This window comes from Rhamphochromis sp. 'chilingali' (genome assembly GCF_963969265.1).
Source record: "Rhamphochromis sp. 'chilingali' genome assembly, chromosome: 6".
In the NCBI taxonomy this organism is placed as follows: Eukaryota; Metazoa; Chordata; class Actinopteri; order Cichliformes; family Cichlidae; genus Rhamphochromis; species Rhamphochromis sp. 'chilingali'.
The window spans coordinates 20,770,832-20,790,649 of NC_137933.1; the positions used below are offsets into that span (position 1 = coordinate 20,770,832).

At 40.5% G+C, this 19,818-nt stretch overlaps 1 protein-coding gene across 5 annotated transcripts in view; it reads right to left on the reverse strand.

Moving 5' to 3' along the window:
- tjp1a (tight junction protein 1a) overlaps positions 1-19,443 on the reverse strand; it is a 103,848-nt gene extending 84,405 nt beyond the window's left edge. Inside the window, exon 1 of one of the 5 annotated variants that reach the window (XM_080885412.1) lies at positions 18,935-19,443. In XM_080885412.1, coding sequence (XP_080741538.1) covers positions 18,935-19,026 — 92 coding nt within the window. In that variant the 5' untranslated portion in view covers positions 19,027-19,443. The remainder of the gene's footprint in view (positions 1-18,934) is intronic. The other 4 variants (XM_080885409.1, XM_080885408.1, XM_080885410.1 and 1 more) reach the window with 4 other exon arrangements.
- Between the last annotated feature and the right edge of the window lie 375 nt (positions 19,444-19,818).

Genomic DNA, 19,818 nt, shown 5'->3' on the forward strand with positions numbered 1-19,818 from the left:
GACAGGCTGCTGGTAACAATTTGCCTAAAGATACAATTTAAAATAAGTTCTTTGCTAAGTTGTCTGTTATATGTAGCCACAACACTGGTTCAACCCTTCAGACAGAGACTCTTTTTATGATTGAATAATTCATTGGTCAGTGTTTAGTGACTAAAAAACAAACACATTTTTGAAAATGGTCAGGTACAGGGACTGGACTGAAAATGAAAGAGCAGCCAATTTCTAAAGAAAACTTTGAAAGACCTTCCGCAGCTTTATTTTTGAGTCATGTACGAGAGCATACAATTTATGATGTAATAAAGACTGTAAGACTTGTCAGTCCTGCATCCCTAATGGACTCATCATTGTTTCATCTAAATCCATTATAGCAGTGCTTTCCGAAATCTGTGAGGAGACTTTATAAAAATGTAACATACCTTGAATAGGGCCATTTTTTTTTACAATTGTTTTTATTTTTGCAGTAATTGAACTATAATCAATAGATAACATACATGCTGAAAGTCAGAAAATGTAAGCTTGTTGATTTTCTGCTTCACAAAAACTGTAAAAACAGAGCACAAATATAAAAACTATACAGAATACTAGAAGTAGCAGAAGATGAACAAGTTCACGCTTGCAGCTGAGGCACAACGCTGCTTCCAACAGCAGCTGGTATCCTGTAAATAAATTTCAACAAAACCAGACCACCATAGTTTGCTTTGATGTGCTATTTGATATGATTAATTTAGAGCAAGTACAAAGAAAATATGGGAGGAGACACGAATCCATTTGGGGTTGCATCAGGAAGAGTTTCCAGCGTAAAACATCTGCCAAATAAAAAATGTAAGGGAGGAGCCTACAGGAGCTTTTACAAAAACAACATATGCAGTGATTTAAAATAAAACTACGTGGTAATATTGGGTTTGATGCCAACACCGTGTTTCAGGAAAGTTGGAACAGGAGCAAGAAAAGGCTGGAGTCGCAGTCAAATACTTTTTGAGGTCGAGGAAAGATATAACAGAGAATCCATGAGGACAAGAGAACTGCTCAATGTTTCACTGCACTTACATAACTTTGCAACAGCAGCTGTTGCTGATGTGGGTCTGCTGTGGTCACACTACCATGTTTAGACTTAGACCTTACACATGTCTGCCTGTGCATTCTTAGCAGTATATTATATGCAAGCTGGATAAATGTAGTAAAAGTGATTAACGTGACTTCCTGAAAAGCCTGGAATTAAAAAAAAAACAAAAAAAACAAGTTACCAGAAAAAAGGCAAAGAGAAATGTTTGTATTAAGTAAAGTTGCTCACCCTCCTGCCTGCTTATATTTGATCTTCCCGCTGAAGAAAATCCAGTTTAACTTTTAAACTTTTGCCTTTTTTTAAAGGCTTTCAGCATCTGAGACTAAAGTCACATTAAATAATGACAATCATAATAATTAATTGCTGGCAATAAAGCAGAACTCACAATGAGGACATAACTAATGCAAACTGAATTTTTCTTACAACATTTGACTTTTATTATTTTAATATAGCTCATTATCGTTATGTGGTTCAGACAAGGCAGCAGCTTCATGCAGATGTTACCAAGATTCATACATCACCCGTAGATTCAACAGATTACTGAAAACACATCAGCATATTAGCAATGATATGACATAACATGGAAAACAGACTTTTAATTTATATGATGATCACGCATTATTAGTCATGTTGGCTGTGAATGGTCTTTGGATTGTGCACAGAGAGATTGAGGAAAGATGGATTGGGTGTTTGCCACACTGAAACACATCATTTCTGGCTCACAATATTATTAAAAGATTACGAGAAGCTGGAGAAATCACTGCACACAAGGGGCAAGGCCAAAAACCAATAATGAATGGTCGTGATCTTTGAAAAAAACAAAACAGAAACTCTAGACACAGTTCTCTGCTGGAAATCACTACATGGGCTTAGAAATACTTCTGAAAACCACTGCCAGTAAACACACTTCATCCGAAAATAGGAATTGAGACTTTGGCATACACAGGAAAACAAGCACATGGACATGAACTACCAGGAAATGCTGCTGCCTCCTCTGGGTAGGAGCTTATTTAGGATTAGGGCTGGGCTATATCATACCGTTCACGGTAATACCGGTGTAATTTTGGGCAACGATAAGAAAATGAAATATCACGATAGAATATGGGTAAAACGTGCATGCGCAGTGCCTTTGTTTACTTACGCACATGGTGGCGACGCAGAATGAGAAGAGCGAAAGTGGATCGTTAAATGAAACGAATGAACCAGAATTGGTTTGTAAAAATGCTGCAACTTCAGTGGTGTGGAACTGGTTTAGCTTTCGTCCGTCAGATACACAACAAAGCACTATTTTTGGTAGAGCATGCTAGTGGGCCGTCGTTATTACCGTGTTGTTTGGAAAATACGGCACACTTAAAATCAATCCTTTGATTTTTGTGAAAATCGACAGTGCCCCTTATAGAGCTGGGCGATAGAACGATAACGATATGTATCGCGATATAACTTTTACTCGATTGAGAAATTAAGCTATCGCGATAGACCTCGCCGCTCTTGTCCTCTTAAAAAAAAAAAAAAAAAAAAAAGGTCAGCCGATCCAAATTAAGTAGCGCAGAGCCGAACCAATCACAGCCGCAGCGTCACGTCGCGTGACTTGTTACGTACAGCACAAGTACCAAGCCGCACGTGTGTTTGTTTGGGAAGCAGCCAGCGCGTAATGGAGGAAATGAGTGTGCCGACTAGAAAAATCAACCGAGCATGACCGAAGAGAAAACAGATGATGGTTCCAACGCCGGAGAGATTGTCGAACGGAAGAGCCATAGAAGTTCCGTAGTGTGAAGGTATTTCGGCTATTTCAAGTCTGACAAAAACAGAGTAGCGTGCACTGTAAATTGTGCCGAAAGCAAGTCTGGAAATACAATAAACTGGTGCATGCGTCACACTGTGCGCCACGTTATTGTTTCGGTGAAATGAATTTCTACAATACTGTTTCTGTTAATTGTACTCTCTGCAGTGTTTAAATGCTTACATATACACACAGTTACTGTCCCTCCACACATACGACTCGGTTCTGCTTCTATGCCCCAGCTTTGTTTACTTTTTCCCACCGAGGCTTCTAGACTTCTGATTGGCCAACATTTCTGCACGGTTAGGAATCTAGCGCCACCTGCTGCTTTGGCATGTTCATAGCAGCGTTTTCCTTCATTTCTGCCTTTATGTGTGGACGGGATTCTTTTTTAAAACGAAAACGGAAAATCTCCGTTTTCAAAAATACCCGTGTACGTGTGGACGTAGCCTCAGTCTCTGACTGGAAGCGCTAATTCGTCATTCGGCTTTTGTCAGACTAAAGTAACTGTTAAAACTGTTTGAAAAGCTAAGCTATACAACAAGGAGAGATTGAGAATTTCCTTTTAGTTCTCAGTTTATTTGATATTGACAAAAGTTAGTCAGTTTTGTCTGTTCTTCTGTAAAACAAACTAAGATTTTTTTTTAGAATTAATATTTTGTTTCTAAGTGGAATTGACAATTTAGTCTGTTTCGTTTGTTCTATTTTGAAACTTAAACGCTTTAGCGGCTGCCTTTTGTGTAGTTTGCAATATTTGCCTTTATTTATCTGAAAAAGTCTCATGTTCCTTAAGTACATCTACCCTGTTGAACTTATTATGAGAAATAAATATTTAAATCAAAACAAGCTGCTGATTATTTCACATTTTACTTGTGAGCAACGGCACATTTAAATCTTACAAATATAGTTATTTGGCTTATATCGTGATAGATATCGTTATCGCCTGAAATGAAAAAAATCATATCGTGATATGAAAAAATCTCATATCGCCCAGCTCTAGCCCCTTATAATCCCGTGTGCCTTATGTATGAATTCTGGTTGTGTTTACTGACCTCGAAATGATTTTATGTGGTACACGGCGCTCGAAAATCTGTCAAATGTTTTAGTACAACTTTGCTAAGCTACGAACCCGCTTGATGGATTGTCGGAGCGTTATGGCTATATTAGGCAGGCGCCTCACGGAGTGATACGTACTGTGCTTCAACATAATATTACCGTATTGTGTGTGTGTAACCTCTTTTTAAGTTTTGTGGATGTTATACATGGTTATGCTGATGGTTATGTCGGCCAATTTCCACTGGAAATGCCTTTTGGTTAAATTGTCAGCAAGGAATTTGCACTGTTACAGTTTTTTGGTCATATCGCCCTGCTCTCACACCAATTCTCTCCATGTCCTCCTTCACAACATCCACGAACCTCCTCTGTGGTCTTTCGTTTATGCTGTTAATTAATGAGACATTAAAGAACAAACAATATATATGCTGACATCCAAATGACACCTTGTGTATGTGAATGTGAGCAAGACGGTGCCAAATTCTGTAGATTTAAACAGGAGAACGGCTCTGCAGCACAAGAGTCGGGGTGATAAACTGACCTGACTGCAATCTGGACCTGTCACTTATATTTGGCACCTTATAAAACTCCCAAATATTGGAAAACAGGTGACACAGAGACAGACAAACATTCCTGCTCACGTTCACACCTGCGGCCAATTAGGAATCCCCTATTATGCTGACAGACATGCTGGACTATTGGAGAAAGCCAGAGCTCTGAAATACTCAGCGTTGTTAAAATAAGAGGTAATGCAATACGCCCTATTGCAGTAAGCTCCCTATTGCAAGTTTATTTTTCAAAGCATTTTGCTGAAACCAAACTCTTTAAAAAGCAATTTTCCTCTGAGCCCAATTTGGGGTTTTTTTGTGGACTTTTTTACTATACTTTCAGCTATACTGCAGGAATTTAGTGTGATATCTTTAGCTGTGCAAGGCAGTGGATTAGACTCAGTCTCTCTGTCTGTTCAGACAGATGTTAGTTTCACTTTTCACTGCCTCTGGAGGAATACAGAGAAACTCACAAACAGGCTGGAGTGCACTCATGGAGCTAAACTCAAAGTGTTCCCTCCAGTGCGAACAGACAATGACGGGATCTTACAGCACGAAAAGTAAAGAAATACTCAGACACATCAGGCACTAAATGTAGAGAGAGGTGAAATGGATAAATATTACATGAGACTTCAGCCCAAAATAGAGAATCTCCCTCATGTCCACAGATTAACAATACCACTAGCTAAGATTAACAGATTACCTCATCCAGTAAGTAATGTTATTTATATTAAAAAACATTCTTTGATTATTGTTTTAAGTAGGGCCGTGCCACATCTTATCGCCAGTGATAACGCTGGTATAAATGTTTATGTGTGATAAAAATGTCATATTGTGATATCATTGCTATAGGAAGGCCATGCATTTAAATTTCCTAGCGCCACAACAATGAGACAAACCCGGGCATGTCTGAGAGCGAGAGCCCAGCGGAGATTTAACACCTAACCACGAAGCTACTTCAACAACTTCTAACAAAGCAAAATGTTTTCTTGCAAAATATGCACGAAAACTGTTTTAGCTAAAGGTGGAAATAACAATACTAGCAACAAAACTAGCAATTGATGCTAAATTGAGCTTCGCAGGAACGCTCGCTAGCTTCGCTCTATATGACAGGAAGAGCAAACAGTACATGTGGAAATAGTGGGAAAAGCCATGATTTAAGCAATTGTTTAAAAAGCTCAACCCAAGAAACAGCATCCCAGGTAGAGAACATCTTTCAGTCTTATTAGGTGACAACATTTTGCAGCTCTTGACAAGTTACAAGTAGAGATGGACCGATCCGATATTACGTATCGGTATCGGTCCGATACTGACCTAAATTACTGGATTGGATTTCGGAGAAAAATAAAAAATGTAATCCGATCCATTAAATATCACGAAAGCACCTCACAAAACTTGCAACACGCCGTAACTCGCCTCAGAACGTTAGCACGTCGGAGCAGTATGCATCACGTGATAGAGCGGCTGTGGCATGCGGGACCTGTCGTGGTCTGGATAGCATTTGGAGCTTCGCTAGCAACCTGGCATTTCATCTCCGACAAAGTTATCCCCGAGAGAAGTAAAGCAAGTGTGTAAGTCCATCTCTGAATGTTTGTAAAGCATTCCTGCGTTAAGCTTAACAAGCGACTGCCTCTCCTGCTGCTACTTCAATCATGAAACTGCTTAATGATCAGCTGATCGGCTTTTCTGTCGTGAGTCCGTGTCTCTGGTTTGTTTTTGGCCCACTTTGCACCAGAAAGAGGAAACCAGCGGATAAACAACAGCAGCACGTTTAAGCTTGAAAAGCTGTTGTTAGAATTTATTTAATATTACTTTCTACACGAGGATCTTTTTCTACGTAGCTGACGCTGGTAACTGTGCAGGGGCGGATCTAGCAAAGTTTAGCCAGGGGGGCCGATAGGGCATTAACAGGGAAAAGGGGCACAAAGACATACTTTTCTTTCTTATTCTCATTTAAAATGTCTAGCTTTTAATAAATAATTATCTGACACCCAAAGTTTTAATTTGATGTAAAATGAATAGAAGTCAATTACTGTATATAGTAACTATTAAGTCTAATATATATATCCTAGTAAGCTATAGTACTTTTTCCTTTGGGAAGGTACCATCTGTGCAGTCTGCAATTTTGTTGAAGAAAGATGTTGAATCTATTTAATATTTTAATATATTGAAAAATAATTGATTTCTGTGCATTTTTTTTTCACACTGCATCAAATTAAGGTTGATTACGTCGATTAAGCATCATGAGGTGGAGCGTGAGGGGTGGTTCCCTATTTTTTATTTATTTATTTTTGTTGTTGCTGGGAGTTGGAACCCTCTTAGTTCGGTTGCTTAATATTTACGCTAAGTACTCTTTAAAATACCAGAATAGGGAGGATGGTGTAGGTTTAAGTTTATTAGATTGATCAGTATTGCTGAACTATGAAATATTTTTTTTTGCATACAGGTATAACAGAATAGCTTTAGTGTAGTTGTTGTTTTAAACTTGAGTATGAACTTATACAAAATGCAGCAAGATATTTAAAAAAAAACAGTTTTGTTGATTAAAAAACACTATATCGGATTCATATTGGTATCGGCAGATATCCAAATTTATGATATCGGTATCGGACATAAAATCAGAATCAGAATCAGAATACTTTATTGATCCCTGGGGGAAATTATTTAAAAAAGTGGTATCCTGCCATCTCTAGTTACAAGGTTAAGTTACTTTATTTTTTGTCATCTTAGAGTGTTAAGTAGTTATTTTTATACTTTTACTTATAATTTCCAGCCTGCTTTTGTACTTATTTCTGACTATTTCTGCTGCATCACTACAATATACTATAATGCTGCACACCAAGGTAAAAAGTTTATTGTCAATGAGAGCTGCTCTTTGGAAAAGGATGGAAATTGCCCTTGTATTACTCAGACTTATAAATGCTGCTCTCTGAAAGCTGCAAGCTTAAATTAAGGAAAAACTGAGATTCTGGGTTAATCCAATTCTCAGGAGAAGGCAGCAGCAAGGAGAATTTCATGCTTTGATCCAGGAGTTGAAGATATATCACAACCGCTATTGTGTATATTTAAGGATGTCAGTGGGGCAGTATTGTTAATAGACCTAACCACATCTGATCCGGGGCAGGACCCAGCTGTGTGTCTGAGGTAAAATAGTATTATTTTGCATTGTAGATATCCTTGCATATTCAGCACCAGGGTATGTTTTGAGTGTCTTGTTGCCGAATGCATTTGAAAATCTGAAAAACTGAACTTGATTCTAAAAGAATAAATGCTGCAACTTTGTCTTGCCAAATTATCACACCTGCGGTTGGTGTGAGCGGATGCATTAAGAACAGGTGAGTCTGACAAGTATTTTTAATGCTCATAAAATTTGCACAAAGTTACGTGTTCGGTGTGTGAAGAGCTTTAGAGTTAGATATGAAAAAGATAATAGTATCTCAAATAATACTGTATACAGGCACCATTGTTGCTAGGACACCAGAAGAACATCAGCAGAACAAAAGAAGCAAAAAAGTTAGTTTTTGACAAACTTTCATTTGAAACAAACACCCTCAAGAAAATAACTATTCAGTAGGCTTAGTAGAAACTACACATGATCTCATACTTCTGCATAAGTGCATTGACATTACCAAGTATAGGAACATGTACCTGGTGGAGCACTGAATGTGGAGAGCTGTACACTTGTACATATCATTTTCGCTATATAACATAAAAGTAGTCACCAAACAATTTTAAGTAGAAACTACACATGATCACAACGTTAGAAAAGTTAGAAAAGAGTGCACTGTCAATGCCGATACAGTTGCCATTGGTGATTATATAGTTACCAACTGATTTCTTTCAGGCACTAAGTCTACATGGGTTGTGGGTTTTCTTGGTGTGGAAGCATGTTAAACTGTGAGCTTCAGTATTTAGCAGTTCATGCTGTGTTCAGAGCCTGGAAAACAACTCCAGCTGGCCTGATAATCCCAATCCAACCCTAAAATCTCTGTTTCCAGTATGTGCACAGCTAGCTGTGTTTTATTTGAGACAGATATACTAAGTGAGGCAGTTTTATTTCCTGTTTTATTTGGTAAGATCACTTTACTTTCATTTTGTTTCATGTCCATCGAGAACTCTGTTCTACCCTTTTGTTCAACAGCTTGTTGCCCACTGCTGGATTATGCCTTCATTAGAGTATTATTGTTCTGTCCCTCAGTTTATTCCCTTTGTTTCTTCCCCACTTGGGTAAATTTTCATTTTCATGGACTCAAGTACTGTGGCCTTTTTTTTTTTATTTAAGTAAACATCTTAAAAGAAATTATGGGAGTCATAAGACTTATTCCACCACCCTGCTGCTGCTGCCAGCTCTAAACACCAAACAATGATGTTGCCGAGTGGCAGCAACTATAGCAACGGCCTGCCATGAAATTTAGTTAGCAGAAGACTAGAAAAATTTCCAACTGTTGCCAAGGTAGTTTGTTTTTTGACTGTTGTTTTATGCGATGAATATGAATCTAAACATTTAACATTCAAAAATGTTTGCAGAGGACAATTTTTAAATTAAACTCTAACCTCCTTCATTTGTGTTAACGAGGTGAAGTCTGAGTTTTGGGAGAATTCCTCTGAGGAGTTGGAGAGCACTTAGAAGTTAACATTGGTGTCAGATCTTTCTACAACTACAGGCAGGTGTCTTACTATTTTTGACCCTTATCTATGTTTTTAGCTCATGTCCAATAACAATAGACTGTGCTCTAACCAGAATGTTAAATAGAGTCCTGGGATGCCTCTCCACCCTGGGATTTGTCTTTGTTCATATCTTCCAGCTCATCAGGCAGCAGCGGCGCGTCCAAAATAGCTCCAGTGACTTTCTCTTTCCATTTATATTCCTAGACATTTTCAAAGAAGCTTTTACCTAGCCAGCATTTTACTTTCCATATAAACACAAACACTTACCATTTGCTCCCATTGCACAGGTGGGGAAAATAAATTGAGAACAAAAAGAGAAACCAGGGAATAAAGGAGACAGGTGAGCAAAGCATAAAGGAACATGGTGCTGAGAGGCAGAGTTGGTGGAAAGAGGACAAAGGAAAAAAGGAAGGAGAATGACCATAATGCAAAGGGACAAAGCACAGAGGGACACAGTCAGCATATGGCTCAGAGGTCGCCCTGACTGCTCCATAATGCCTGACTGTTCAGCTCGAAGTGATGGTGGCCGATGAACATGCATCACTTTGCTCTTGGGTGCCCCTCCTGCTACATGGGACAAGTGGCGACAAGAGGTACATGACACATCCTACTTGATCTAGAAAACCCCACTGATGTCCCCAAACAGAGGAATGAAACATATGACTAACTGGGTGTCTAAAAGCAAAAGAAATAAAGGAAACATCTTTGAAAGCTGGAGCCTGTAAGCCATTTGAAAGCCACCTGGGCAGAAACGAGCGGGAATGAAAATCTGCAGCAGGATCAAGACTCTGATTAGGCCAGACAGGCCTGACAGATGGACGGACCAGATTAGTCATATAGACATGTATCAAACAAGGCGAGACAACGGTCATGTCTGAGTGTTGTCTGACCCCTGCAGAGAGGAGGGTGACAGCAAGGTCAGCGGCTGATTTCAAAAAGTGCTGCTCCAACATTACACAAACACAACTTCAAAGCACTTGTACAGAACTCTACAAATGTTTTAAATTTCATCTCATTAATTTATCTTTTGCTGTCAAGGAGCCAGACTTTCTTGTAACTTTTTAAAGTGGGCTTCTGAAGGTGTTTTATTGGACATTGGACAACAAATGGATTATCTCAGTTGTTCTCCTGACTGAAGTTTGGTCCGTTTACAGCATCCTGCCATGCGATTGCATTTGTCCCTAACCATTGGGAATCCTCATGCTAACTTTTATTGAGTGGAAAAAAGTTAGCGTTCATCCCCCAGCTTCACTGTGTTTATATTATGCTAACCATAGCTTTGTAGCTAGCCACCATGTAGCACATCATTAGCTAGCCCAACTTCAGTAACCTTACAAGCGTCAATGCTGTTTAGTTTTCTGTCTTCATTTATGTTGGAAGTGATAGCAGAGCTGTACGTTTTAATTTTTCAGAAATCCCTCAGTCAGAACATGCTTTATCATGTTTAGGTGGGAACTAGCGAGCTAACTTCCTGCTAACTTAACTTCTCCGTTAAATTTAATAAATTCTGTTTTTATGGATGCCTGGGTGTTAAACTTAATTGTTACACCTGGTAGAGCAGAACGCTGATCATTTTACTAAAAATGAAAGAATTTAGACAGTTTTTAACTCTCAGTGATGCTGCAGTGTTCGTTTTACTTTGGGACCTGAAGCGGAGTTTGGACCCGGAAATGGCTAATGACGTCAGATTTAAAGACCAGATTTCTTTAGTTGAATATACAAAATATGCTAAAGGTAACAAGGTTTGACAGACATGAAATAGTATTTTTGGTGATTCCTAAAGATTTATAATCTGAAAATGTAAGAGAGGACCTTCAACACAGTTTTCAGTTTGTCCTTAAAAAATTAAGTAAACTGAAAAAATAATGGACAAAACAGTGGCAGGTCTAAGGAGGAGACTGTTATGGTTTGGGGCTATATTTAAGCCAGTTGAGCATCTTGTTAAAAGTGATGAAATTATGAACACAGAGACAGAGACACCATCCAATTTTCATCCACAGTGGATGCTACAGTATCGCTTCTGGAAGGCATCTGATTGACAGCACCTTCAAAATAATGCAGTAAGAGCACATGTGGATAAAAAACACACACAATGGAACAATGGATAGGCCTCCCCAGAACCTAGGTCTCAACATTACTGAAACAGTGTGGGATCATCTTGACTGAAAACAGAACAAATGGGAGCCAACATCCAAAGAAGAGCTTTCTTTTAATAAAGAAATGCCAAGAAAAGCAATTAGAATTGAACAGTTTTTGCATCAATACTATATTTCAATACTTCTTTATATAAACACGTTTAACTAAATCGACTATTTCCCAGTTTCCTAGCAAAATATAAAGGAATTAGGGGTAACTCAATCCCTTTGCACAGTACTGAACCATGCAGGTATGAGCATAAATCTGTAGTGAAGACAAGTCACGGTAAAACCAAACGTTAGCAAGAAAATGCTAAAATAAGATAAACTGTTTAAATGCAGCATATAGTTAATGTGGACTGAGTAATGATTTTGCATGCTTAGGCATCATAAATTACTTCTGCTCAGAATCTGCACATCATATATACCCAAAACCTGTTTTACCTCAGTATTCTGTCAAAGTCAACCTTTAAGGACATAAAACTTTCTTAAATTAAATTAACCTGTACCAGTGGAACACTAATGCTTTTATCATGACACTATTACCACCCATGGCTGCAAGCAGGATCACACTTATTCCCAACATATGTGTTTCACAGAAGACCGAAAACCAAAGCCATTTAAAATGTTTAACAGCTGTCAGCAAGTATCTAATGTTTACTGACAGCTGTTAATCTTTTAAGTACTATCCCAGTGTGGTTGCATTTGTTGTGTAGTCATAAACTAGTTAATTGCTAGGTCTGTTTCTATGCACGAGTTAGTTTTTATTTTTTTTAATCTGAAATAGATCATAAGGAGAATTGTGTAATCGCTAAGATGGTCCTGTGGGTAAGGACACATATCAACCTGTTTTGAGGCAGTATCAAACAACATTACACATTCTCCACAGATTACAGGTATTATATCATCTGTCTAATAAATAAAGGACTGTATGTGCGATTAATCCAATCCACTCACTGCTTTGGACGATGTATTTCTGCAGACCCAAGGAAGTGCAGTGTCAATTTGAAATAGCTTGGTCAAGCTAAGCAGTCTTCACACTTTGGCTAGAAGTTGTTTACCGTTAAACTTTGACATCAGTCAAACGCAGTGATGTCTCAGCAGGGAACCTCCCTTGATACATCATGTTTGGAAAGCTGCAGGCCACTCTGCATGTGCAAATGTGTGCATGATCAGCACCTCACCCACCGACTGCAGCTCTTTCAGCAAACTTATTGTCAACTCTCTCTTATCACTGAGGTGGTTACGTCAAAGGAAGTGACTAATTAAACCTGGCATTTGTTGCTATTTAGTGGTGATAGATGAGCAGCCGTTCAGTGTGTGCATCCTCATATCTGTCCAGCTTTTCAAACAAAATTTTCTGTTTGCATGCATCAATATTGTTAAATCATTACACTCTGATCTTTGAAACCCAAATCAGTCTTATAAGTGTTTTAAATCACTCCCTCGTGCTGCTGAATGACTATTCAACTACGTAAAAAAAAATGTTGACAGGCAGGGCCGTGTACAAATATAACATCCTAAAAAAAACCCACTCGGATCTCTGTCAAATTTAAGTAGATCCCCTCTGCTGTGTCCTTCTCTGTTTGTGGGGCAGCAGTGATGGATCCCATCTTGTCGGCCCCCCAGTGAGCCACTGTGACAGTCGGGAGTCACCAGAGGCCCCGAACGTGTGACTCACAGATTCTTAAAGTCATTCCTGACTCTGACTGGAGACGATGAGTCTCTGATAGGCTTCTGCTAGCATCACTGCCGCCAGCAGGCTCTTTAAGCAGCGATTACCAGACGCCTATTTAGACTCAACATTACATGAACGCAGACATGCGCTGGGTTGCAACTATGTTAAAAGGAGGATGCAGCTGCAGAGACAAATTTCAGTAACTAATCAGCAGCAATAACATCATCAATTGAGTTTTTCAGTGACCTACGGCAAGTTGCGTGGAGAGAAAAACGAAACCACACATGCATCTTGCATCTTGCTGTTCTGTTATGAATGCTACTTTTTCAGAGTTTTGTCTTTTAAGAATTTTCCAGCATACTGTGTTATAAAGACTTTATTACACTGGCTTTATGTTTACTGTGTAAAGTAGTTTGTGCATCATATGTTCTTATTCAGCTCATCTCAGTTAGTCTCCCTCCCCTCACTCCCAGTCGGTCATGGCTGTTCAGTCAGAGGTTTCTTCTTGTTCCAAGGGAGTTTTTCCCTCTCACTGTCGCTAATTGCTTGCTCATCGGGGGTCATTTAATTATCATTAACCTTAAATGTGCATTATTTATATTGGCCAGCGGTAAGCGACTCTTCTGATTTCAAAAATACTAAATCTCTGTGAGGGAAAAAAACATCAACCCAAAAAAAGCCTCAAAAATCAACTTTGTGAACACTTTGTTGATGCATTTATGGCCTCTGGCACTAATTTAAAGTCTTATTTAATACAAACTAATACTCATCTTCCACACTTTTATACCCATTACAATACAAAATGCTAATAAATAAGGAAAGCTTTAATATTCATCAGTCAAACATTGAGATGGCCCAAAAGGTCAAGGCTTTAAAACAGCTACTAAATGGCATACTCTGTATTAGCTCCATACATCCTTTATACACACAAATATGCGTTGCCACCACCTGCTCAGCTCTGATACGTTGCTACATGTGCTGCAGACGATGTCGACAGTTTCGTAAACAACTGAATCCAAGTTGCTCAGACAGACCTGTTATGTGATGACATCGTTTCTGCATTGACCAGTGGATGTTTTTGCAGTCAGAACTGAGCTCAGTGGCACATTTACACTGAGCCTTAATGCAAAGATAGAAATAGTAATTTTTTTGCACAATTTGAAGTGCAAAAACACATCTGAATAAAGTGCAGCGTATATATAAACTCATTTCCCATTGTGACCACATCCAACAAAGCCAATACTACGAAAAAATAACGGTTTTTCCTCAGTTAGCAGCATTTAAATGAGACCAGAAAAGTTATCACTAAAGGGCCTAACCCAGACACAAACAAACACACTCACACACAGCGACAGCAACAACCACACACCCACGGGATGCTCGGAGAGTGGGAGGGGGTAAGGGGGTGAGCCACGAGTCAATAAACCCTGTGTAATCTGTTCCCTTTAGTGGCATAAACCATCTGAGAGGCGATTACAACCGTTCTGCCAAAGTAAGAACATGCGAGTTCCTAATGGACAGAAACACTGAATACTCACTCACACACACTCAGACACACAAACACGTGTGTGAACCCTCATACTTACTATACGAGGGCCGTGAAGGCTGTAGAGTAAGAGTAGTATGTTCAAAGATTAAAGCCATGACTCGTGTTTATAAGATCAGACTTACTGAGTGTAGGTGTGAAAAAAATAGTATGTCAGCATGTTGTTTTTAGAAAAGTACTGATTATCATGGCAGGGCCACCATAAACTTGGGCTCCCGCCGAGGTAACTAATGCAAGGGGTTGTCAGTTTGTGTGAGATTATGCATCGTAGACTCCGTGAGTGGGACTAGGAGTGGAGAGCAGGGGGGGGAGGCAGACAGGAGTTGTTAAATGTGGAGGAGGGAGGAAGTGTGGAGAGGCAAATCAGAGGGCAGAGAAGGCGCCTGCATGTATGTGTCCGTGGCACGGGGCGGGGGGAAGAGGAGACGCTGACTTTATGCATCATTAGGCAGGTGGACTGAGAACACCAGGCGGAGCTGTGACCGTGGAGGGAAGCTGAGCAGGCATCTGGCACACAATACACAGCGATACACCCACATATTATGGAAAGCTGCCTACAAATTAGACAGTCGTCATTGGGCTAATTGTCATATGTGGATGATCACAAAGTAATTACAGTGTCCTGGCTATCACAGGACGCCATGTGTTTTGTTTAATAACAACGTGCTGGCTTGTTTTGTACTGTGGTGGTGGGGGGCTGTACTGTGGCTCGAGGTTCACTGCGTTTATCTTATTATAAGAAGAGAATGACAATGCTCAGATTACTACAGCTAACCACCTTAACCAAGTAATCTGATATTAAGGTCGTAATTCAATTAAGAATAAAGCCAGTGATAAAGCTCGATTGGTCTGGCACTTGGAGCAAAACAGTACTCCACTCTGAACTTGGTGTCTTTTATGCTTGTTTTCCCTCGCCTGTTTTCAGTGTTAGCCCTTATGTCTACTGTGTCATGAAAGACCAATTACAACACAGGAATGCAAACATAACAAGCTCTTAATGAGCTCTTTAAATACACACGCTTCATAAACACAAACACGTGAGATGCTGCTGTTGTTTTCCACATTATTTAAATCTCATTCTTCCTGCCGCAGGTACAAAACAAAGTGACAAAAACAGCGAAATGCAAATGTAGCATCTGATGTAAATCAGCTGAGGTACATAAAGTTCATTATTTTGTGATTTGTTATTGTGTCAGTACAATTAGCTGCTCTTTAAGCGTGATCGATGGCCTCGAGTCGTTTATTAATCGCTGGGGGTCGAGTGTTTTGGGCCGCTGCGTAGCCGCCTCTTCATATTTGTTGCTTATATGACTGTGGAAAAAAGTTTTATTTCAATTCTTTCCTCCTGTTTCCTCTGCAGAGAGAAAGCCGTTCTGCATGTAAAGAGACTGGCTCGCATACATACCATCTGTCAGTGATCAACAGTTGATCGCTAAGCTATAGTTGTAAAGGTAACACTAAACAATTTTGTTCTCCAGCATGAAGTTGGAGAGATAGTCTCTCACTCGGAGAACCAAGGTTACAAAGTAACCAACCATTCTCTGCACCACATACCGTGAAGTTACCTGGACTAGTAAGTAATACTACATTCAAAGACAGATACAACAACAATCAAATGTTTGGGACAAAAATCTAATTTCTCAAAGCAGATCACCGTCTGTTGTTTGGAAATACTTTGGATTTAGTGCAAGTGAAGGAAATCTGCAAAGAGCGGTGTGTGTCTGCACTGCAAAGCAACAAAGCATCTTCAGCTGTCTGAAATAAAACACCAAAAACTGCAGTATAATTAATGCATGAAGTCAAAGAAAAATTGTGCAATGCTCACATGTCGATAAAAAAAATCACACCGTGCAAAAGACGTGTTATCCCCTCACACACTTTGTTTTCCAAAGAGACAAAACCTGTCGCAGGAGTAAAATAAAGAGATCTCACAGCTACTATTAATATTATCCATCATGCAGGTGCAAGGAATGGAGTGAAAGACCCTACCTTTAATATTTTAATAATCTCATAATACGTGAAGATGTACACAAATCTTTTCATGTTCTACTTACATAAAACAATTTTTGCCACTAAAATCAGTGAAGAATCCTGACAAATATTTGTCATCTCAATATTATACAAAATAATTATACATCAGTCAAAATTACTCAAACCAGTTGCAGTACTGTCGCAACCACGACAGTACTGGAGGCAGTCGCTGTCCAACCTTGATGCTGGGATTAGTTAATCGCTCTACACGTCTACTTGATGTTGGCAGCAGTTATTTGGGATGTTATCGCTGCAGCTCGCTGAATTTCAGACATTTTCGTGGTCTCTGGTCGCGACATCACGGCCAGTCTCTTCCTGTTCTTACGCTCGTTAAGGAACAACATCTCCCATTACCTGAGTGCAAGTGAGTCTGATATAAATCATATATGAGCTAGGTCCTCCAGCATCAGCTTATTCCTGCGTTGTGCAATCTCAACCTTGTGGTATGAATGGAAGGAAACCAGACGACTCACTCAACCTTTGAAAAGACGCTGTTGGGTCATTGCTTCGGTATTCCAACCTAAAGTCAGGCCTTACATTTTAGTTACTTATGTGAACGTGAGCCTACTGACTCTGGACTCTGACTTCACTGAATAAAGACGGAAATGGCAGGCAAGCGAATCCAAGGGTGACTCCATGAAACACACACTGCAGCTACACGCTGGCTCAGCTACGCTCCGTTAAAGTGGCTGTCGGAGGCGATACAGTAATCCACTTTTAATGGCAATGGCCGTGTCCCTTCCCCCACCGTGATGTGATGGCCCCGGACATACCACCGCGCCTCTCTTAAGGGAGAAGTGTCAAAACCAAGTCGCCGCTGTGCGCTGTCCTACACGTTTGACAGTGGTTGGAGAGGAGAAAACCTATCCTTTCTCCCATGTGAGATCATTTCTGATTCAAAGTAATGGACCCATTTGCTCCCACATGTAAGATGGACCCCCTCAAAGCCTTGCACATCCTACGCAAGGAACCAGAGTTTTTCTTCTCAGTGTAAAGCAGTGCAAATCTGTAAGGATTGTGCTGCATGCTTAATGTTATCTGCGTGGATTACAGTAGAAGAAAGACTGAATCTGCTCATTGTGATAAGATCCTATAATTAGACTGAACACTACTCTGCTGTGTCACGTTTTCTTTTTTTTGTTCCTTTTCTTCTTTATAATGCTCCTTATTTCAATTAGTAAAAGAAGCGTTCTTCACAGTTTCCTTTATTATGCCCTACAGTGCAACCACATTCCCAGTGTATCACAGTATAACAGCCTCTGACAGGTTGTCAGAAGCCAGCTAAGGTTACAGCAGTAGCATCTTGCTCCCTGACACCAACTAATCAATTCATCGAGTGCACAAAGAAATAGGTCAGTTTGTCATTGGTATCATATTTAAATTATCTTTGAAGAGAAGCACAGTGCAGCATTATCAAACTTTTTTTCAGGTAAATTTTAATAGTTTTGTGATGTAAAAATATATCTGGAGTTTATAAATGTTGACATAATTCCTTCAAAATATCTTAGGTTTGCTGTCATCTTGTCGTGTAGCTGTGAAAGCCAGAAGCAGAGAAGATAGATTTTGTTTCGTTTTGTTTCAAAAAAGAAATCTTACAGCATTAAAGCAACCTGGGAACTTTTGGAAAGAAGGAAAGCGATAGGGAATTAATTGCAACAGAGGTGAGATGTAGAGACAGCTTTCTAAAAAAATGTTTTTTAGAAGTCTTTTGCCTGTTACGTTTTGCTGATTCATCCCGAAACACCAGGGAACGGATAAATGGTATCAAACGTGGACGTGTATTAAACTAGGTGGACATATTTAAATGGAAACGCACGGAGACGTGATCAGCCAATGAGAGTTAAACACAAGCACCGCTCCTACACAAATCCAGGTGGCAAGAAGCTGCTAAATAAGAGATGAGCGGTTTTGTTTTTTTTTACTATCGCAGAAATAGACGCGAGACCAGAGAGCTGCTCGGAAAACTGAAATCGCCGAGCGCGTGCGGGTGAAAGAAGAAAGCGGTGTGTGTCCGCGTCGTTTCGCTGTTCCTGTAAATCCACCTGCTCTGTTTCGTGAAAGCCTCACCAGCGGATCATAACACTCAGAGACCACCAGGAGGAACACAGAGAAGGGGCGAGCGCGCACTGTCCACCCCTCTCCTCCTCCTCCCCGCCTAAATACCTGCTGGGTGTCGATGTCACCGGCGCGCACATCAAACTGTCGTTGAAGGCAGAGCGACACAGAGGCGGATGGAGGTAGTCGCTTCCGCCAGCAGCTGCTGAGCTTCAACTTCACAGCAGACATAGCAGAAAAGCGCGACTGGAGCTTCTCAAACAAGACAACAAAGCCCAGAGGCTCATTTCAAACCTGTTTTCCCCCACGCTCCACGCGCACCAACACACGCTCCGAACCAAAGCGCGCACCTCCTCCTCCTCTTTGTCCATACTCACCACAGCTGTCTCTTCGTGGGGAGGCAGTCTTTGTTGGAGGCTGTCACTCCCATGGCCATCTGCATCACCGTTATATATTTCTGGTACTTCATCTTCTCCTGCAACTCCTGCTGCCGCTTCTGCTGCTACTTTTACTACAACTACAACTACTGCTGCTGGTGCTGCTACTTCTAGGAATCCGCGCGCCACCAAAGCGGCACAGGTGAGCGTGCATTCAAATGTCTGTTATTGTCCTGTCGCGTCATCCGTGGCATCCTCGGTGTCAAAAACGCCATTTCCACGCTGGAAACACCGCTGATAGGGAGGACGTTCCCGGAGGAGTTCAAGGAAAAGTGCCACGCCGCCGCGACCCATGCCCGCGCTGACCCTCTAATCTCATTAGAGCTCAGAATAGATTGGCTAATCTATTCAATTTTAGTCAGGACCGGGTCATTGTTGTGGTTTGCCTCGTATGGCGGACACTTTCCCGGCCGCCAAACCGTGAAATGCCGGTTTGTTTGTGTGGAGAAAAAGAGTCGAGAGAAAGAGGCGGTTCAACAGTGAGCGGTAGGATGCAGCGGCGACGGCACCCAAGCGTCTGCGAGGTAGGAAAGAGAGTGCGCGTGTGTTCAGCCAGAGAGGGAGAGAGCAGGAGAGTGACACAGGAGGAGGGAGGGAGGAGGAGGAGAGAGGAAGCTATGTAATGGCTTTAGTGTGTGTGTGTGTGTGTGTGTGTGTGTGTGTGTGTGTGTGTTGGGGGGGTTCGTCTAAGTGATTCTTAGAGAAATCCCAGAACTGTAAAACTGAGACAAAGGTGTGTTTTCGATCTTGCTTTCTGTGAGATTGGTCCATTAGGCCGAATTAAAGCATGGGCAGGATTTAAATATCATAAAGTGGAGGTGGAG